The sequence below is a fragment of the Mesoplodon bidens genome, assembly GCF_964165515.1.
Source record: "Mesoplodon bidens genome assembly, chromosome: 4".
Lineage (NCBI taxonomy): Eukaryota > Metazoa > Chordata > Mammalia > Artiodactyla > Ziphiidae > Mesoplodon > Mesoplodon bidens.
In genome coordinates, this window is record NC_138160.1 from 111,708,050 (window position 1) to 111,731,398 (window position 23,349).

Genomic DNA, 23,349 nt, shown 5'->3' on the forward strand with positions numbered 1-23,349 from the left:
GCAGAAGGGAATCCCCATAAGGTTAACAGCTGATCTTTCAGCAGAAACTCTGCAAGCCAGAAGGGACTGGCAGGACATATTTAAAGTGATGAAGGAGAAAAACCGACAACCGAGATTACTCTACCCAGCAAGGATCTCATTCAGATTTGATGGAGAAATCAAAACCTTTACAGACAAGCAAAAGCTAACAGAATTCAGCACTACCAAACCAGCTTTACATCAAATGCTAAAGGAACTTCTGTAGGCAAGAAACACAAGAGAAGGAAAAGACCTACAATAACGAACCCAAAACAATTAAGAAAATGGGAATAGGAACTTACATATTGATAACTACCTTAAATGTAAATGGATTAAAGGCTCCAACCAAAACACACAGACTGGCTGAATGGATACAAAAACAAGACCAGAATATATGCCGTTTACAAGAGACCCACTTCAGACCTAGGGACACATATAGAGTGAAAGTGAGGGGAGGGAAAAAGATATTCCATGCAAATGGAAATCAAAAGAAAGCTGGAGTAGCAATTCTCATGACAGACAAAATAGACTTTAAACTAAAGACTATTACAAGAGACAAAGAAGGACACTACATAACAATCAAGGGATCAATCCAAGAAGAAGATATAACAATTGTAAATATTTATGCACCCAACAGAGGAGCACCTCAATACATAAGGCAAATGCTAACAGCCATAAAATGGGAAATTGACAGTCACACAATCATAGTAGGGGAGTTTGACACCCCACTTTCACCAATGGACAGATCATCCAAAATGAAAACAAATAAGGAAACACAAGCTTTAAATGATACATTAAACAAGATGTACTTAATTGATATTTATAGGACATTCCATCCAAAAACAAAAGAATATACTTTCTTCGCAAGTGCTCATGGAACATTCTCCAGGATAGATCATATCTTGGGTCACAAATCAAGCCTTGGTAAATTTAAGAAAATTGAAATCATATCAAGTATATTTTCCGACCACAATGCTATGATACTAGGTAACAATTACAGGAAAACACCTGTAAAAAATACAAACACATGGAAGCTAAACAATACACTACTTAATAACCAAGAGATCACTGAAGAAATCAAAGAGGAAATGAAAAAATACCTAGAAACAAATGACAATGAAAACACAATGACCCATAACCTATGCGATGCCGCAAAAGCAGTTCTAAGAGGGAAGTTTAGAGCAAAACAATCCTACCTTAAGAAACAGGAAACATCTTAAATAAACAACCTAACCTTACACCTAAAGCAATTAGAGAAAGAAGAACAAAAAAAACCCAAAGTCAGCAGAAGGAAAGAAATCATAAATATCAGATCAGAAATAAATGAAAAAGAAATGAAGAAAACGATAGCAAAGATCAATAAAACTAAAAGTTGGTTCTTTGAGAAGATAAACAAAATTGATAAACCATTAGCCAGACTCTTCAAGAAAAAAAGGGAGAACACTCAAATCAATAGATTAGAAATGAAAAAGAAGTAACAACTGACTTGCAGAAATACAAAGGATCATGAGAGATTACCACAAGCAGCTATATGCCAAAAAAAATGGAAAACCTGGAAGAAATGGACAAATTCTTAGAAATGCACAACCTTCCGAGACTGAACCGGGAAGAAATACAAAATATGAACAGACCAATCACAAGCACTGAAAGTGAAACTGTGATTAAAAATCTTCCAACAAACAAGAGCTCAGGACCAGATGGCTTCACAGGAAAATTCTATCAAACATTTAGAGAAGAGCTAACATCTATCCTTCTGAAACTCTTCCAAAATATAGCAGAGGGAGGAACACTCCCAAACTCATTCTACGAGGCCACCATCACCCTGATACCAAAACCAGACAAGGATGTCACAAAGAAAGAAAACTACAGGCCAATATCACTGAAGAACATAGATGCAAAAATCCTCATCAAAATACAAGCAAACAGAATCCAACAGCACATTAAAAGGATCATACACCATGATCAAGTGGGGTTTATCCCAGGAATGTAAGGATTCTTCAATATACACAAATCAATCAATGTGATATAACATATTAACAAATTGAAGGAGAAAAACCATATGATTACCTCAATAGATGCAGAGAAAATTTTCGACAAACTTCAATACCAGACTTCCGGTTAAGATGGCGGAAGAGTAAGACGCGGAGATCACCTTCCTCCCCACGGATACACCAGAAATACAGCTACACGTGGAACAACTCCTACAGAACACCTACTGAACGCTGGCAGAAGACCCCAGACCTCCCAAAAGGCAAGAAACTCCCCACATACCTGGGTAGGGCAAATCGGAGAGATTCCCGCACAGAGGAGCGGTGCCGAGCGGCACTCACCAGCCCGAGAGGCTTGTCTGCTCGCCCGCCGGGGCAGGCGGTGCTGGAAGCTGAGGCTCGGGCTTCGGTCAGAGCGCAGGGAGAGGACTGGGGCTGGCGGCGAGAACTCAGCCTGAAGGGGGCTAATGTGCCACAGCTAGCCAGGAGGGAGTCCGGGAAAACTCTGGAGCTGCCGAAGAGGCAAGAGACTTTTTCTTCCCTCTTGGTTTCCTGGTGCGCAAGGAGAGGGGATTAAGACCGCTGCGTAAAGGAGCTCCACTGACGGGTGCGAGTCGCGGCTGAAAGCGCGGAGCCCAGTGACGTGCGTGGGACGCTGGGGCTGCTGCTGCCGCCGCCAAGAAGCCTGTGTGCGAGCGCAGGTCACTGTCCACACCGCCCTTCCGGGAGCCTATGCAGCCCGCCACTGCCGGGGTCCCGGGATCCAGGGGCGGCTTCCCTGGGAGAACTCATGGCGTGCCTCGGGCTGGTGCAACGTCACGCCGGCCTCTGCTGCTGCAGGCTCGCACCGCACTCCATGCACCTCCCTCCCACCCGGCCTGAGTGAGCCAGAGTCCCCGAAGAGGCTGCTCCCTTAACCCTGTCCTGTCTGAGAGAAGAACAGACGCCCTCCGGCGACCTACACGCAGAGGCGGGGCCAAATCCAAAGCTGAGACCCAGGAGCTATGAGAACAAAGAAGAGAAAGGGAAACCTCTCCCAGCAGCCTCAGAAGCAGCGGATTAAAGCTGCACAATCAACTTGATGTACCCTGCATCTGTGGAATACATGAATAGACAACAAATCGTCCCAAACTGAGGAGCCAGGAGTCAGTGCTGTGCCTCTGAGGTGGGAGAGCCAACTTCAGGACACTGGTCCACAAGAGACCTCCCAGCTCCACATAATATCAAATGGCGAAAATCTTCCAGAGATCTCCATTTCAACACCAGCGCCCAGCTTCACTCAACGACCAGCAAGCTACAGTGCTGGACACCCTATGCCAAACAACTAGCAAGACAGGAACACAACGCCACCCATTAGCAGAGAGGTGGCCTAAAATCATAAAAAGTCCGCAGACACCCCAAAACACACCACCAGATGTGGACCTGCCCACCAGAAAGACAAGATCCAGCCTCATCCACCAGAACACAGGCACTAGTCCCCTCCACCAGGAAGCCTACACAACCCACTAAACCAACCTTAGCCACTGGGGACAGACACCAAAAACGACGGGAACTACGAAGCTGCAGCCTGCAAAAAGGAGACCCCAAACACAGTAACGTAAGCAAAATGAGAAGACAGAAAAACACACAGCAGGAGAAGGAGCAAGATAAAAACCCACCAGACCTAACAAACGAAGAGGTAATAGGCAGTCTACCTGAAAAAGAATTCAGAATAATGATGGTAAAGATGATCCAAGATTCTATTTCTAAGATCCAAAATCTTGGAAATAGAATAGACAAAATGCAAGAAACAGTTAACAAGGACCTAGAAGAACTAAAGATGAATCAAGCATCGATTAAAAACACAATACATGAAATAAAAAATACTCTACATGGGATCAATAGCAGAATAACTGAGGCAGAAGAATGGATAAGTGAGGTGGAAGATAAAATAGTGGAAATAACTGCTGCAGAGCAAAATAAAGAAAAAAGAATGAAAAGAACAGAGGACAGTCTCAGAGACCTCTGGGACAACATTCAACGCACCAACATTCGAATTATAGGGGTTCCAGAAGAAGAAGAGAAAAAGAAAGGGACTGAGAAAATATTTGAAGAGATTATAGTTGAAAACTTCCCTAATATGGGAAAGGAAATAGTTAATCAAGTCCAGGAGGCACAGAGAGTCCCATACAGAATAAATCCAAGGAGAAATACGCCAAGACACATATTAATCAAACTGTCAAAAATTACACACAAAGAAATCATATTAAAAGCAGCAAGCAAAAACAACAAATAACACACAAGGGAATCCCCATCAGGTTAACAGCTGATCTCTCAGCAGAAACTCTGCAAGCCAGAAGGGAGTGGCAGGACATAATTAAAGTGATGAAGGAGAAAAACCTGCAACCAAGATTACTCTACCCAGCAAGGATCTCATTCAGATTTGATGGAGAAATTAAAACGTTTACAGACAAGCAAAAGCTGAGAGAGTTCAGCACCACAAAACCAACTTTACGACAAATGCTAAAGGAACTTCTGTAGGCAAGAAACACAAGAGAAGGAAAAGACCTACAATAACGAACCCAAAACAATTAAGAAAATGGGAATAGGAACACACATATCAATAATTACCTTAAATGTAAATGGACTAAATGCTCCCACCAAAAGACACAGAGTGGCTGAATGGATACAAAAACAAGACCCATATATATGCTGTCTACAAGAGACCCACTTCAGACCTAGAGACACATACAGACTGAAAGTAAGGGGATGGAAAAAGATATTCCATGCAAATGGAAACCAAAAGAAAGCTGGAGTAGCAATTCTCATATCAGACAAAATAGACTTTAAAATAAAGACTACTAGAAGAGACAAAGAAGGACACTACATAATGATCAAGGGATCGATCCAAGAAGAAGATATAACAATTGTAAATATTTATGCACCAAACATAGGAGCACCTCAATACATAAGGCAAATACTAACAGCCATAAAAGGAGAAATCGACAGTAACACAATCATAGTAGGGGACTTTAACACCCCACTTTCGCCAATGGACAGATCATCCAAAATGAAAATAAATAAGGACACACAAGCTTTAAATGATACATTAAACAAGATGTACTTAATTGATATTCATAGGACATTCCATCCAAAAACAAAAGAATACACATTTTTCTCAAGTGCTCATGGAACATTCTCCAGGATAGATCATATCTTGGGTCACAAATCAAGCCTTGGTAAATTTAAGAAAATTGAAATTGTATCAAGTATCTTTTCCGACCACAATGCTATGAGACTAGATATCAATTACAGGAAAAGAGCTGTAAAAAATACAAACACATGGAGGCTAAACAATACACTACTTAATAACGAAGTGATCACTGAAGAAATCAAAAAGGAAATCAAAAAATACCTAGAAACAAATGACAATGGAGACACGACGACCCAAAACCTATGGGATGCAGCAAAAGCAGTTCTAAGAGGGAAGTTTATAGCAATACAATCCTACCTTAAGAAACAGGAAAATTCTCAAATAAACAACCTAACCTTGCACCTAAAGCAATTAGAGAAAGAAGAACAAAACAACCCCAAAGTTAGCAGAAGGAAAGAAATCATAAAGATCAGATCAGAAATAAATGAAAAAGAAATGAAGGAAATGATAGCAAAGATCAATAAAACTAAAAGCTGGTTCCTTGAGAAGATAAACAAAATTGATAAACCATTAGCCAGACTCATCAAGAAAAAAAAAGAGAAGACTCAAATCAATAGAATCAGAAATGAAAAAGGAGAAGTAACAAGTGACACTACAGAAATACAAAAGATCATGAGAGATTACTACAAGCAACTTTATGCCAATAAAATGGACAACCTGGAAGAAATGGACAAATTCTTAGAAATGCACAACCTGCCAAGACTGAATCAGGAAGAAATAGAAAATATGAACAGACCAATCATAAGCACTGAAATTGAAACTGTGATAAAAAATCTTCCAACAAACAAAAGCCCAGGACCAGATGGCTTCACAGGCGAATTCTATCAAGCATTTAGAGAAGAGCTAACACCTATCCTTCTCAAACTCTTCCAAAATATAGCAGAGGGAGGAACACTCCCAAACTCATTCTACGAGGCCACCATCACCTTGATACCAAAACCAGACAAGGATGTCACAAAGAAAGAAAACTACAGGCCAATATCACTGATGAACATAGATGCAAAAATCCTCAACAAAATACTAGCAAACAGAATCCAACAGCACATTAAAAGGATCATACACCATGATCAAGTGGGGTTTATTCCAGGAATGCAAGGATTCTTCAATATATGCAAATCAATCAACGTGATACACCATATTAACAAATTGAAGGAGAAAAACCATATGATCATCTCAATAGATGCAGAGAAGGCTTTCGACAAAATTCAACACGCATTTATGATAAAAACCCTGCAGAAAGTAGGCATAGAGGGAACTTTCCTCAACATAATAAAGGCCATATATGACAAACCCACAGCCAGCATCATTCTCAATGGTGAAAAACTGAAATCTTTCCTCTCAGATCAGGAACAAGACAAGGTTGTCCACTCTCACCAGTATTATTCAACATAGTTTTGGAAGTCCTTGCCACGGCAACCAGAGAAGAAAAAGAAATAAAAGGAATCCAAATTGGAAAAGAAGAAGTAAAACTGTCACTGTTTGCAGATGACATGATACTATACATAGAGAATCCTAAAGATGCTACCAGAAAACTACTAGAGCTAATCAATGAATTTGGTAAAGTTGCAGGATACAAAATTAATGCACAGTAATCACTGGCATTCCTATATACTAATGATGAAAAATCTGAAAGTGAAATCAAGGAAACACTCCCATTTACCACTGCAACAAAATGAATAAAATATCTAGGAATAAACCTACCTAAGGAGACAAAAGACCTGTATGCAGAAAATTATAAGACACTGATGAAAGAAATTAAAGATGATACAAATAGATGGAGAGATGTACCATGTTCTTGGATTGGAAGAATCAACATTGTGAAAATGACTCTACTACCCAAAGCAATCTAAAGATTCAATGCAATCCCTATCAAACTACCACTGGCATTTTTCACAGAACTAGAACAAAAAATTTCACAATTTGTATGGAAACATAAAAGACCCCGAATAGCCAAAGCAATCTTGAGAACGAAAAATGGAGCTGGAGGAATCAGGCTCCCTGACTTCAGACTATACTACAAAGCTACAGTAATGAAGACAGTATGGTACTGGCACAAAAACAGAAAGATAGATCAATGGAACAGGATAGAAAGCCCAGAGATAAACCCACGCACATATGGTCACCTTATCTTTGATAAAGGAGGCAGGAATGTACAGTGGAGGAAGGACAGTCTCTTCAATAAGTGGTGCTGGGAAAACTGTATAGGGACATGTAAAAGTATGAGATTAGATCACTCCCTAACACCATACACAAAAATAAGCTCAAAATGGATTAAAGACCTAAATGTAAGGCCAGACACTATCAAACTCTTAGAGGAAAACATAGGCAGAACACTCTATGACATAAATCACAGCAAGATCCTTTTTGACCCACCTCCTAGAGAAATGGAAATAAAGACAAAAATAAACACATGGGACCTAATGAAACTTAAAAGCTTTTGCACAGCAAAGGAAACCATAAACAAGACCAAAAGACAACCCTCAGAATGGGAGAAAATATTTGCAAATGAAGCAACTGACAAAGGATTAATCTCCAAAATTTATAAGCAGCTCATGCAGCTCAATAACAAAAAAACAAACAACCCAATTCAAACATGGGCAGAAGACCTAAATAGACATTTCTCCACAGAAGATATACAGACTGCCAACAAACACATGAAAGGATGCTCAACATCTTTACTCATTAGAGAAATGCAAATCAAAACTACAATGAGATATCATCTCACACCAGTCAGAATGGCCATCATCAAAAAATCTAGAAACAATAAATGCTGGAGAGGGTGTGGAAAAAAGGGAACACTCTTGCACTGCTGGTGGGAATGTGAATTGGTACAGCCACTATGGAGAACGGTATGGAGGTTCCTTAAAAAACTACAAATAGAACTACCATATGACCCAGCAAACCCACTACTGGGCATATACCCTGAGAAAACTATAATTCAAAAAGAGACATGTACCAAAATGTTCATAGCAGCCCTATTTACAATAGCCCGGAGCTGGAAACAACCTATGTGTCCATCATCGGATGAATGGATAAAGAAGATGTGGCACATATATACAATGGAATATGACTCAGCCATAAAAAGAAACGAAATTGAGCTATTTGTAATGAGGTGGATGGACCTAGAGCCTGTCAATATAGAGTGAAGTAAGTCAGAAAGAGAAAGACAAATACTGTATGCTGACACATATATATGGAATTTAAGAAAAAAAATGTCATGAAGAACATAGGGATAAGACAGGAATAAAGACACAGACCTACTAGAGAATGGACTTGAGGATATGGGGAGGGGGAAGGGTAAGCTGTGACAAAGTGAAAGAGCAGCATGGACATATATACACTACCAAACGTAAGGTAGATAGCTAGTGGGAAGCAGCCGCATAGCACAGGGAGATCAGCTCGGTGCTTTGTGACCGCCTGGAGGGGTGGGATAGGGAGGGTGGGAGGGAGACGCAAAAGGGAGGGGATATGGGAACATATGTATATGTATAACTGATTAAATTTATTGTAAAGCAAAAAAAAATAAATTAAAAAAAAAACTTCAATACCCATTTATGATAAAAACCCTGCAGAAACTAGGCATAGAGGGAACTTACCTCAACAGAATAAAGGCCATATATGACAAACCCACAGCCAACATCATCCTCCATGGTGAAAAACTGAAAGCATTTCCACTAAGATCAGGAATAAGACAAAGTTGCCAACTCTCACCACTATTTTTCAACATAGTTTTGGAAATTTTAGCCACAGCAATCAGAGAAGAAAAGGAAATAAAAGGAATCCAAATCGGAAAAGATGTAAAGCTGTCACTGTTTGCAGATGACATGATACTATACATAGAGAATCCTAAAGATGCTACCAGAAAACTACTAGAGCTAATCAATCAATTTGGTAAAGTAGCAGGATACAAAATTAATGCACAGAAATCTCTGGCATTCCTATACACTAATAATGAAAAATCTGAAAGTGAAATTAAGAAAACACTCCCATTTACCATTGCAACAAAAAGAATAAAATATCTAGGAATAAACCTACCTAAGGAGACAAAAGACCTGTATGCAGAAAATTATAAGACACTGATGATAGAAATTAAAGATGATACAAATAGATGTAGAGATATACCATGTTCTTGGATTGGAAGAATCAACATTGTGAAAATGACTATACTACCCAAAGCAATCTAAAGATTCAATGCAATCCCTATCATACTACCACTGGCATTTATCAAAGAACTAGAACAAAAAATTTCACAATTTGTATGGAAACACACAAGACCCCGAATAGCCAAAGCAATCTTGAGAATGAAAAACGGAGCTGGAGGGGGGCTTCCCTGGTGGCACAGTGGTTGAGAGTCCGCCTGTCGATGCAGGGGATACGGGTTCATGCCCCGGTCCGGGAAGATCCCACATGCCGCGGAGCGATTGGGCCGGTGAGTCATGGCCGCTGAGCCTGCGTGTCCGGAGCCTGTACTCCGCAACGGGAGAGGTCACAACAGTGAGAGGCCCGCGTACCGCAAAAAAAAAAAAAAAAAACGGAGCTGGAGGAATCAGGCTCCCTGTCTTCAGACTATACTACAAAGCTACAGTAATCAAGACAGTATGGTACTGGCACAAAAACAGAAATATAGATCAATGGAACAGGATAGAAAGCCCAGAGATAAACCCACGCACATATGGTCACCTTATCTTCGATAAAGAAGGCAAGAACATACAGTGGAGAAAGGACAGTCTCTTCATTAAGTGGTGCTGGGAAAACTGGACAGCTACATGTAAAAGAATGAATTTAGAACACTTTCTAACACCATACACAAAAATAAACTCCATATGGATTAAAGACCTAAATGTAAGGCCAGACACTATCAAACTCTTAGAGGAAAACATAGGCAGAACACTCTATGACATAAATCACAGCAAGATCCTTTTTGACCCACTTCCTAGAGAAATGGAAATAAAAACAAAAATAAACAAATGGGACCTAATGAAATTTAAAAGCTTTTGCACAGAAAAGGAAACCATAAGGAAGGTGAAAAGATAACCCTCAGAATGGGAGAAAATATTTGCAAATAAAGCAACTGACAAAGGATTAATCTGTAAAATTTACAAGCAACTCATGCACCTCAATATCAAAAAAACAAACAACCCAATCCAAAAATGGGCAGAAGACCTAAATAGACATTTCTCCAAAGAAGATACACAGATTGCCAACAAACACATAAAAGAATGCTCAACATCATTAATTATTAGAGAAATGCAAATCAAAACTACAATGAGATATCATCTCACACCAGTCAGAATGGCCATCACAAAAAATTTACAAACAATAAACACTGGAGAGGGTGTGGAGAAAAGGGACCCCTGTTGCACTGTTGGTGGGAATGTAAATTGATACAGCCACTATGGATAACATTATGGAGGTTCCCTGAAAAACTAAAAATAGCACTACTATACAACCCAGCAATCCCACTACTGGGCATACACCCTGAGAAAACCATAATTCAAAAAGAGTCACGTACCACAGTGTTCATTTCTGCTCTATTTACAATAGCCAGGACATGAAAGCAACCTAAGTGTCCATCATTGGATGAATGGATAAAGAAGATGTGGCACATATATACAATGGAATATTACTCAGCCATAAAAAGAAACGAAATTGAGTTATTTGGAGTGAGGTGGATGGACCTAGAGTCTGCCATATAGAGTGAAGTAAGTCAGAAAGAGAAAAACAAATACCATATGCTAACACATATATATGGAATCTAAAAAAAAAAATGGTCATGAAGAACCTAGGGGCAAAACGGGAATAAAGATGCAGACCTACTAGAGAATGGACTTGAGGATACAGGGAGGGGGAAGGGTAAACTGGCACAAAGTGAGAGAGTGGCATGGACATATATACACTACCAAACATAAAATAGGCAGCTAGTGGGAAGCAGCCGCATAGCACAGGGAGATCAGCTCGGTGCTTTGTGACCACCTAGAGGGGGGTGGAGGGAGGGAGATGCAAGAGGGAAGCGATAAGGGGATGTGTGTATATGTATGGCTGATTCACTTTGTTGTAGAGCAGAGGCTAGCACACCATTGTAAAGCAATTATACTCCAATAAAGATGTTTAAAAAAAACCACAAGGAGATACCATCTCACATCTATTATTTTTTTAAAAAAACAAAGAAAGTAACAAGTGTTAGCAAGGATGTAGAGAAACTGGAACCTTTTAAAATTGCGGTGTGAATGTAAAATAGTGCAACCGACATGGAAAAGAGTATGGTGGCTCCTCAAAAAGTAAAAAGAGAATTACTATAGAATCTAGCAATTCCACTTCAAGTAATATACCCAAAAGAATTGAAAGCAGGGTCACAAAGAGATATTTTTACACCCATGTTCATAGCAGCATTATTCACAATAGCCAAAAGATGGAAGCAACCAAATGCCCATAGACAGAAGAATGGATAAACAAAATGTGGTATATTCACACAATGTAATATTATTTGGCCTTTAAAAAGGAAGTAAATCCTGACACATGCTACAACATGGATAAACCTTGAAGACATTATGCTAAGTGAAATAAGTCAGTCACAAAAAAGACAAATACTGTATGATTCCATTTATATGAAGTACCTAGAACAGTCAGATTCATAGAGACAGAAAGTAGAATGGTGGTAACTAGGGACTGGGGGAGGAAGGAATGGGGAGTTACTGTTTAATGGGTATGAAATTTCAGTTTTGCAAGATGAAAAATTTCTCAGTGTGGTTGGTGGTGATGGTTGCACAACAGTGTGAATGTACTTGAACTGTACATTTAAAAATGGTTAAAATGGTAAATTTTATGTTATATATATTTTGCCACAATAAAAAAATTTTTTAAAGAAGATAGAAATCTTTCTTTCATGTATAGCAGTATATAGAGTACTTCCAGTGAAAGTATGTTTATGCAACAGAAATTACAGACATTATTGTCTATGTGCGATATTCCCCTGCTCTAAGAGAAATAGAATAATGGGAAGAACAGGGAGCCAGAAAATAGATACTACAAGTGCCACATGCTAATAACACTTACCATTAAACTAGCTGTTTGTGAAGACGGAGTACTTGTTAACAGGCCTCTGCTTTTCTTATCAGAAGTACTGGAATGTGTGTTCTATCAGTATTTTGTGAAATAGGGAATTGAATAGCAGAAAGAAATAAAATACCTTAATACAGTACAAACAAAATTTTAATAGTATACTAGATCATATGTCATAGTAATAAAATTTTAATATGCTAATTAAATTTTAAAACACTGGACAGGAAACTAAAGAATTTTTTGGCTTGAGCTAGGTCAAACAACCTCCAAGAGAATTCTATGTGGTAAAAATGATATATCTCTTTGAATAGGTGTCATTACATGCTGCCAAGCCTGGAACCCAAACTCATAATACCTAAACATCACAGGGAAGTTGTGTTAGGTTTCTTTTTTCTTGTCTTTTCTTTCTTGAACTCTTTCTTTCTGGCTTAAAATCTCTTAAACTAGTTGTTCAAGACATAATCTGGAATATTTATTAGGAAGATTTTATCAAAAAAATTATAGGTATATTTACCTAGTACACTAAATATGTTAGTTCTCTAATTTATTACCTATATAATATTTTAATTTGTTCATCTGAACAATAGGGATTATTCTACCCTAGGAATTGCCATGCAAAGATTACAAATAATACATGCTGTTCCACTGCAAGGAGTGCAGTTAGCTGATACTGCCCAGCTGCAACACCTTTAGAATCTGCTTGAGCTTTCAGGTTGAGGCCATCATCTTCTTGGGCGAGCCTCAGGCAACATCTAAGCATAGCAGCCCAACATAATATTCCTGTAATGGACAATCTTTGCTCCAGACCTCCCTACTGGGAGAGCCTTTGTCAGATCTGCCTTGAAGACTGAGGCTATTCCAGCCCAATCTTCCTTCCTCCCTGCTTTCCTTTCTCAGGTATTACCCCCTTCAATATGCCATTTGAACTCTTAATTCTGCCAGAATAATCTCTTCCCAGTGGTCTCAAGTGACACAATTGTCAACAGTCAATCCATTTAAAAACCATCTGCCTGGGGCTTCCCTGGTGGCACAGTGGTTGAGAGTCCGCCTGCCAATGCAGGGGACACGGGTTCGTGTCCCGGTCTGGGTTCGTGCTCCGGTGCGGGAAGATCATCCATGCCGCAGGCTACGCCCGTGAGCCATGGCCACTGAGCCTGCGCTCCGCAACGGGAGAGGTCATAACAGCGAGAGGCCCGCGTACCGCAAAAAAACCAAAAAACATCTGCCTGTATATAGCTGTAAGTATATAGATTCTCTGCATTTTTCCTAGATTTGCTAAGACATTAATGCATACCTATATTTTCCTAATAAGTACAGTTTCTTTTTATAGTCTTTTCAAGAATTAGTTAATAAAAGGCCAGTGCTTACCAACGCAGGTTTGAGGGGCTGAGGCAGCAGAACTTTAGCAACTGATCTACCTGCACTGCTTTCTACAACAGACCTCTGGTGAGATGATGGAACCTTGATATTTAGGTGATGAGAGCTTAATGTTGTTTGAAAATTTGTATCTCTAGGTTCAGGATCTTTATCAGGCTGAAACAAATTCAGAATCATAAAACACATTTCACAATGCTATAAAAACATTTGTATCATCTCTCAGATGTCCTATTTTTATTGTTTTATATATATGTGTGTTATAATTGTTATAATTAAAATGGGATATATATTTCTATCTATAATTCCCTCAACTTGAAAGAAAGTTTTAAACTTAAAAAGTTTTTTTTAAAGTAAGGTTTTTAATACATTTAAGGAAAAAAAATCTGTTGAAAGACAAAATAGTCTGAAATATACTCAGCTCAAAAAATTGTCCTACCACATTTAAGGTAACATCTCCCAAACAGTATTTTGTGAAAAGAAAAATGATAATAAGATCTATTTATTTGTCACTATTTAAAACTAAATTTTAGAGAAAACATTAAATATATTTATATAAATATCTTTATTATACAATAATCTTCATTTAAGAAACAAAATGTCCTTTCTAAGACATCAGGAAGCTGCAACTACAAGAAAGTGTATTGCTTTACCAACTAGTCCCTGCACTGAAAACTGTTCAGTGACTGCTTGTCCTGTTATGTGACTTGTCTTATGCTTTCAAGATGTGTTTATAATAATATTCAGGGACTTCCCTGGTGGTTAAGAATCCACCTGCCAATGCAGGGGACATGGGTTCGAGCCCTGGTCCGGGAAGATCCCACATGCCGCGGAGCAACTAAGCCCGTGCACTACAACTACTGAGCCTGCGCTCTAGAGCCCACGAGCCACAACTACTGAGTCCGTGTGCCACAACTACTGAAGCCCACGTGCCTAGAGTCCATGCTATGCAACAAAGACAAGCCACCGTAATGAGAAGCCCACGCACTGCAATGAAGAGTAGCCCCTGCTTGCTGCAACTAGAGAAAGCCCGTGCACAGCAACGAAGACCCAACACAGCCAAAAATAAATTAATTAATTAAAATAAATAAATAAAGTATAATAATATTCAAAGTTTAAATATATTCAACATAACTGAGGAGAATGCAATTTGAGAATGACAAGATTTTGAGTTGAGGGTAAGGGGATAAAGAGGATGATAAAGAAAGGGGAGGGGAGGGAAGTAGAAGAGGTATAAGGTATTGATGTAGTCCAAGCAAAGGAAAGAACAAAGGTATGGAGCTAAGAGTGAGGTACTTACTGTCAACTATTAACTCCTTTCTTTCACTGAAGATTTCATACCTTGCATACAGCCTTTTCTCTCACTCCTGTCATCATTCTCAGCAATTTCATCATCCAAGGGGATAACCCAGCCAACCAACTGTTCTCTAAGTTGCTTGATCTCTGCATTTCCAATAACCTTTTCCCCTCATGGCATTTCATTCACTCTATAATCAAACTTAGCCCTTGCCATCAATAGAAACTACAGAATCAATCAATTCAAATAGCTTCCTATATTTGTCCAACCCCTGCACAATTATCTTCAGGAAATAAACTTCCCTGTCATTGAAATCTCCAATTTACTGATCCTACAATGTTATCTCATCCATGATCTTTCTCCTGTCTTATTCCTTCCTTATCTACCACCAACCATCATTATAACTACTTTCTTATCGCTTTCTCCTCCTATCACAGATGCCTGACAAATCCCCAGCCTGATGAACCCTAACATCAATATCAACTGTACTGCCAGTGCAATTAAGTGTTGGAGAAAATTATACAATGTGTCATACCAACAGCACCACAAACTCAAAAGGAGTAGCCACAGATTGGCACCTCTTCTACACTTCTCTAGCTTCTCATGACTATTTCAAAATCACCTAATTTTCCTTAAACCTCTAGCCTCCTTCCTTCTACCATCTGCAACTGACATCTTTGGCTCACCCTTCCCTGCAACAATAAAAGACATCAAACAGCATCCAACTACTCACTCGAGATTCATAATTTTGGGGGCCCAGTGCAAAATAAAATTGTGGGGCCCCGATGCTTAAAAGCTATTTAAAATGTCAAGATGTTGAAAACAGAGCATTAAGTGAAGCATGGGGTCCTTCTAAGCACAATACCCGCCCTGCTACCACTATATCTACAAGTATATACCACAATAGAAATCTCCCTCCTCTTTTAAATGCCAGTTCCTCCACTGGTATTCTGGATCTCATCCTTCCTCATCTTTTCAAGGACTTCTCTCCTCCATATAATAGTATAGGGAAGCTTTTTGTTTTTATTTTTAAAAATAGCTTTATTGAGATATAACTCACCATAAAATTCACCCATTTAAAGAGTAAAATTCAATGTTTTTTAATACATTCACAGGGTTGTGCAGTCATCACCACAGCCTATTTTAGAACATTTTTGTCCCCACTAAAAGAAACCCCATAACCATTAGCAGTCAATCTCCATTCCATCCCCATCAGCCCTAAGTAACTACTAATCTATGGCTGTCTTCATATATTTGCCTATCCTGGACACTTCTTATAAATGGAGTCATATAATACGCGGCCTTTTGTGACTGGCTTATTTCACAGAGCATAGTTTTTTCAAGGTTCATCCAAGTTGTAGCATGTATCAGTGCTTCATTGGTTTTTATTGCCAAATAAGATTCAATTGTATGGATATACCACACTTTATTTACCCATTCATCAGGAGATGGACACTGGTGTTGTTTCCACTTTTTGCCTGTTGTGAATAAATGCTGTCAAGAACATTCATGTATAAGTTTTCGTAAGGATGTATGCTTTTATTTCTCCTGGGTATAAACCTAAGAGTAGAACTGCTGAGTCCTATGGTAACTCCACGTTTAAAATTTTGAAGAACTGCCAAATTGTTTTACAAATCAGCTGTACTATTTTACATTCACACCACAATGTTTGAAGGTTCTCATTTCTCCACATCATCACCAACATTTATTATTGTCTGTCTTGTTGTTGTTTTTTTTTTTTTTTTGGCCGTGCTGTGCAGCTTGCAGAACTGTAGTTCCCCGACCAGGGAATGAACCCGGGCCACAGCAGTGAAAGTGCCAAGTCCTAACCACTGGACCACCATGGAATTCCCTTATCTGTCTTTTTGATTATAGTCATCCTAGTGGATATGAAGTCATACCTCATTGTGGTTTTGATTTGCATTTCCCTAATGACTAAGGATATTGAGCATCTTTTCATGTACTTATTGGCCATCTGTATATCTTCTTCAAAATAATATAAGGAAGTTCTCATAGACCAGCATCCCAGAAATGGTAAAGCTATAGTCAGGAAGAGAAACTTAGGAACACAGCTTTTGAGAAGGGGCAGAACATGCAAGAGCATAAGAAATGGCATTTAATGTAACATGCAACACAAATTATAAGATGCTTGATTTGTATAGAAAGGTGTGCATGTGTGTGTGTGTGTGTGTGTGTGAGAGAGAGAGAGAGAGAGAGATGATGGAGTATGAAACTGAGACAGCATGCATGGAAACAGGAAAGGGAAATGTAACCAGGAGGAAGCAAAGAAGCATGGAAAAGAAAACATAGAAGTATGTGGAAGATTTTTCATTGCTTTAGGTTAAAAAAGTGAAATTCAGGTCAACTTCAACTAGATCTCTATGTCACAGGGAGCTCCAGTTGCCTACTGAGTTACATTCAGCTATTCCCTCTTCTTTCCTTCTATTATTCCCATTAGCCTTCAAAAATGATCCCACATATCCCATCTTTAAAACAAAACAGAATAAATTTCCTCTGACCCTGCCTCTCCCTCTAGTTACTGTTCTTTTCCCCTATTTCCCATCAGAGTTAATCTCTATAGATAATCATTACTTCCTTACTTTATTTTTTTCTTTTTTTCCCACCTTTATTGAGGAATAATTGACAAATATAATAATATATATATTAAAGCATACAAGTGATAATTTGATATACATATACATTGTGGAATGATTACCAAGATCAAGATAATTAACATATCCATCACCTCACATAGTTAACATTTGTGGAGTGTGCATTGTGAGAAAGATTAAAATATATTTTCAGCAACTTTTAAAATATACAATACCATATTATTAACTATTGTCACCATGCTAATGTCAGACCCTCAGAACTTATTTTTCTTATAACTGAAAGTTTGTACTGTTTAACCTACATCTCACCATTTCCTCATCCCCTAGACCCTGGCAACCACTGTTCTATTCTCTGTAATGAAATTGGCTTTTTTTCCCCACATATAAGCAATACCATACAGTATTTATCTTTCTCTGGTTTATTTCACTTAGCATAATGCCCTACAAGTTCATACAGATTGTTGCAGTGGCAAGATTTCCTTCTTTTTATGGCTGAATAATATGCCATTTTCTACATCTATATCACATTTTCTTTATCCATTCATCGAGTAAAGGACATTTAGGTTGTTTCCATATCTTCGTTATTGTGAATAATGCTGCAATGAACATGGGAGTGCAGACAACTCCTCGAGATACTTATTTCACTTCCTTTGGATACATACCTGGGAGTGAGATTGCTGGATTACATGGTAGTTCTAGTTTTAATTTTTTGAGGAACTGCTATATGGTTGTCCATAATGGTTGTACCAATTTACATTCCCACCAACAATGTATAAATGTTCCCTTTTCTCCACACCGTTGCCAACATTTGTTAGCTTTGGCTTTTTGATAATAGCCATCCTAACAGGTTCAAGGTGATATCTCATTGTGGTTTTGATTTGCATTTCCCTTATGATTAGTGATACTGAGCACATTTTCATGTACCTATCGACCACCTGTATATGCTCTTTGGGAAAATGTCTATTCAGGTATTTTGTCCATTTAAAAATTGAATTATTTGCTTTTTGCTCTTGAGTTATATAGGTTCTTTATATATTTTGGATATTAACCCCTTAGAAGATATATGATTTGCAAATATTTTCACTCGTTCTGTAGGTTACCTTTTAAATTTACTGACTGTTCCTTTTCTATGCTGAAGTTTTTTAGTTTGATGTAGTCCCACTTGTTTATTTTAGCTTTTGTTGTGTGTTCCTTTGGTGCCTTATCAAAGAAATCATTGCCAAGACTCATGTCAAGCTTTTTCCCTATGTTTTCTTCTTGGAGTTTTAGGGTTTCAGGTCTTATATGTAAGTCTTGAATCCATTTCGAGTTAATTTTTGTGACTAATGTAAGATGGGGTTCCAGTTTCATTCCTTTGCATGTGGATATCCATCCAGTTTCCCTATTACCATTTACTGAAGAGACTATCCTTTCCCCATTTTATATTCTTGGCACCCTTGTCAAAAATCAATTGGCTATATGTGTGTAGGTTTATGTGTGTGCTCTCTACTGGTCTATGTGCCTCTTTTTATGCCAGTACCATACTGTTTTCATTTCTATAGTTTTTTAATATAAATTGAAAACAAGAAATGTGATGTCTCCAGCTTTTTTCTTTCTCAAGATTGCTTTAGCTATTTCGGTTCTATTGTGGTATGATACAAATTTTAGAATAGTTTTTCTATTTCTGTGAAAAATGCCATTGGAATTTTGATAGGGATTGCACTGAATCTGTTTATCACTTTGGATAGTATGGACATTTTCACAACACTAATTCTTCCAATCCAAGAATATGGGATATCTTTCCATTTATTTCTGTCTTCTTCAATTACTTTCATCAGTGTCTTACAGTTTTCAGTGTACAGGTCTTTTACTTCCTTGGTTAAATTTATCTCTAAGTATTTTATTGTTTTTGATGCTACTGTAAATGGGATTTTAAAAGGAAAAACCTGTTTTACCTCTTATGAGTCTTTCTCCTGTGAGTCTACTTTACTACTCACACAAAACCCGCACAGTCTGATCACCAAATGTGTGGGGGGGGTTCCCCACAACAAGCAATTCTCTACAACGTCAGCTAGGCAGCCTACAGTTCAACTCAGTACTAACACTATCTTCCTGGGGATAGTGTCAAATCCCACAGGTTAAGGGCTCAGTCTCACAAGACTGTTCCCATCCTACTTCAGATGACAATTGTGAGTAGTAGGTTACCCACAACTTCTGTCTGATTTGGATACAAATCAGAGGTTCCCGTCACCCCCACCTCAGGTTTGATTAATTTGCTAGGGCAGCTCACAGAACTGAGGGAAACACTTACATTTACCAATTTATTAAAGGATATATATGAACAGCCAGATTAAAAAACACACAAGGTGAGGTCTGGGAGAGTTCCAAGTGCAGGAGCTTCTGTGCTCAACCTGGAAGCTCTCCGTACCCTCTACTATTGGGACTTTTATGGAGGTTTCCTCACATAGTCTTGATCAATTATTAACTTCATTTCCAGCCCTTCACCCCTCTCTGGAGAAGGGGAGGCTGTGGGCTGAAAATTCCAAGCTTCTAATCATGGCTTCATCTTTCTGGTGACCAGTCCCTATACTGGAGCCATCCAGAAGCCCATCCAGAGTTGCTTCATTAAAACAAAATATCCACTAGTACTCTTATCACTTAGGAATTTACAAGGTTGTAGGAGTCCTGTGTCAGGGATGGGGTCAAAGACCAAATATTAAAACAAGGAGATGCTCCTAGCATTCTTACACTTAGGAAATTACAAGGGTTTAGGAGTTCTGTGCCAGAAACTGGGGGCAGAGACCAGTATATATATTTTTTCTATTATCTCACAGGATTGCCTTCTAATTTCTCTTTCAGATAGTTTTTTGTTAGTGTATAGAAATGAAACAGATTTTCGTATGTTGATTTTGTATCCTACAATTTTATTAAATTTGTTTATTAGTTCTAAAGGTTTTTGGTGGAGTCTTTATGGTTTTCAATATAGGATCAAGTCATCTGTAAACAGAGATAATTTCACTTCTTCCTTTCTTAATGGATGCCTTTTATTTCTTTTTCTTGCCTAATTGCTCTGGCTAGGACTTCCAATACTATGTTGAATAGAAGTGGCAAGAGTGGGCATCCTTTTCTTATTCTTGATCTTAGAGGAAGGGCTTTGAACTTTTCACCACTGACTATGATGTCAGTTATGCGCTTGTCATATATGGCCTTTATTATGATGAGGTACATTCCTTCTATACCTAATTTAATGAGAGTTTTCATCATGAAAGGATGTTGAATTTTGTCAAATGCTTTTTCAACATCTATTGAAATGATCATATGGTTTTTACCCTTCATTCTGTTAATGTGGTGTATCACATGAATTTATTTCCCTATGTTGAACCATCCTTGAGTCCCAGGGATAAATCTCACTTGATAATGGTATATGGTCCTTTTAATGTGTCCTTATATTTGGTTTGATGGCATTTTGGTGAGGAGTTTACATCTATGTTCAGTGGGGATATTGGCCTGTAATTTTCTTTCAATGCCCTGATCTGAATTTAGCAACCATGGTAATGCTGGCCTCAGAAATGAGTTTGGAAGTGTTCCTCTTCAACTTTTTGGAAGAGTTTGAGAAAGACTCGTATTAATCCTTCTTTAAACGTTTGGTAGAACGCACCAGTGAAGCTAGTTGGTTCCTTTAATTTGCTGGGAAATTTTAAATTACTGATTTAATCTCCTTGGCCATTATTGGTCTGTTCAGATTCCCTATTACTTTGTGATTCGGTCTTGGTAAGTTGTACATTTCTAGGAATTTATCCATATCTTCTAAGTTATCAAATTTGTTGATATATAATTATTCATAGAAGTCTTTTATGACCCTCGGCATTTCTGTGGTATCAGTTGTAATGTCTCCTCTTTCATTTATAATTTATTAATTTGAGTCATCTCTCTTTTTTTCTTAGTCTAGATAGAAGTTTCTCAATTGTTTATCTTTTAATGAAACCAATTCTTAGTTTAGTTAATCATTTTTATTGTCTCTCTAGTTTCTATTTCATTTATTTCTGCTCTAATATTTTAATTTTCTTCCTTCTGCTAACTTTGGACTTAGTTTGTTCTTCTTTTTCTAGTTCCCTGAAGTATAAGATTAGGCTGTTACTTGAGGTCTTAATTTTTTCTTAATGTAGGTGTTTATCACTATAAACTTCTCTTGTAAGGCTGCTTTTGATGTATCCCATAAGTTTTGGTATGTTGTGTTTCCATTTTCATTTGTCTCAAGATTTTTTTTTTTTTTTTTTTTTTTGTGGTACATGGGCCTCTCACTGTTGTGGCCTCTCCCGTTGCGGAGCACAGGCTCCGGACGTGCAGGATCAGCGACCATGGCTCACGGGCCCAGCCGCTCCATGGCATGCAGGATCGTCCCAGACCGGGGCATGAACCCGTGTCCCCTGCATCGGCAGGTGGACTCTCTACCACTGAGCCACCAGGGAAGCCCTGTCTCAAGATATTTTTAATAGCTCTTTTGATTTATTCTTTGACTCATCGGTTTTTCATAAGTATGTTGTCTAATTTCCAAATATCTGAGTTTTCCAGCTTTGCTCTTATTGTTGATTTTTAGTTTTATACCATTGCAGTCAGAAAATATACTTGATATAATTTCAATCTTATTAAATTTGTTAAAGACTTGTTTTGTGACCTAACATATGATCTATTCTGGAGCATGTTTCCTGTGCACTTGAGAAGAATGTGGATTCTACCGTTGTTGGGTGGAATGTTCTGTATATGTCTGTTAGGTGCATTTAGCCTGAAGTGTAGTTCAAGTCCATTATTTCCTCACTGATTTTCAGTCTGGATAATTTATCCATTTTTGAAAGTCAGGTATTGAAGTCCCTTACTCTTATTGCACTGCTGCCTATTTCTGCTTTTAGATCTGTTAATAATTGTTTAACATACTTCAGTGCTTCAAAATTCAGTGACTATATACTTACAATTGTTATATCCTCTTGATGAACTGACCCCTTTATTTATATAATGGCATTCTTTGTCTCTTATTACAGCTTTTGACTTAAAAATCTATTTTGTCTAATATAAGTATAGCTACCCTTGTTCTATCTGGGTTTCTATTTGTATGGAATAACTTTGTCCATCCCTTCCCTTTCAGCCTTAGTGTCCTTAAAGCTTAAGTGGGTCTCTAGTAGACAGCATATAGTTTTTTTTTCATTTAGCTGCTCTATATCTTTTAAATGAAGAATTTAAAACATTTACATTTAGAATAATTACTGAGAGGTGCAGACTTATTGATAGTAAGGACTATCACCATTTTGTTAATTGCTTTCTGATTATTTTATAGTTCCTTTGTTCCTTTCTTCCTCTATTGCTGTCTTTCTTTGTGAATTGATGTTTTTTTTTCTAGTGGTATGCTTTGATTCTTTTCTCTTTATCATTGTGTATCTCTCATAGATTTTTGCTTTTTGATTACCTAAGGCATTCATAATACATCATAGTCTACTTTAAGCTGAAAACAAATTAACTTCAATTGCATTAAAAAGTTTTATGCATTTACTTTCCCCTCCATACACACATATGTTTATGTCCCAATTTGCTTCTTTTATATTTTATACTTTCTCAATTTCTATAACTCTTTAACCTATTCCAATCTAGTTTCCTTACTAGTCCACTAAAATTATTCTTGCCAAAGTCATCAATTTCCTTCTTGATCCTAAATGCAATTGACTTTTAAAAAATTAACAAACTTCATATTTTACAGCAGTTTGAGGTTCACAGCAAAACTCAGCTGAATGTACAGAGTTCCCATATACCCCTTTGTCCCCAATCATGCACAACCTCCCC

At 38.0% G+C, this 23,349-nt stretch overlaps 1 protein-coding gene across 1 annotated transcript in view; it reads right to left on the reverse strand.

Annotated features, from left to right (window-relative positions):
• The window catches only part of MEIKIN (meiotic kinetochore factor), a gene marked incomplete at both ends in the record, with an annotated part of 122,314 nt that overhangs the window by 50,014 nt on the left and 48,951 nt on the right, over positions 1-23,349 (reverse strand). Inside the window, 2 exons of the mRNA XM_081232611.1 lie at positions 12,253-12,333; positions 13,627-13,791. Coding sequence (XP_081088737.1) covers positions 12,253-12,333; positions 13,627-13,791 — 246 coding nt within the window. The remainder of the gene's footprint in view (positions 1-12,252; positions 12,334-13,626; positions 13,792-23,349) is intronic.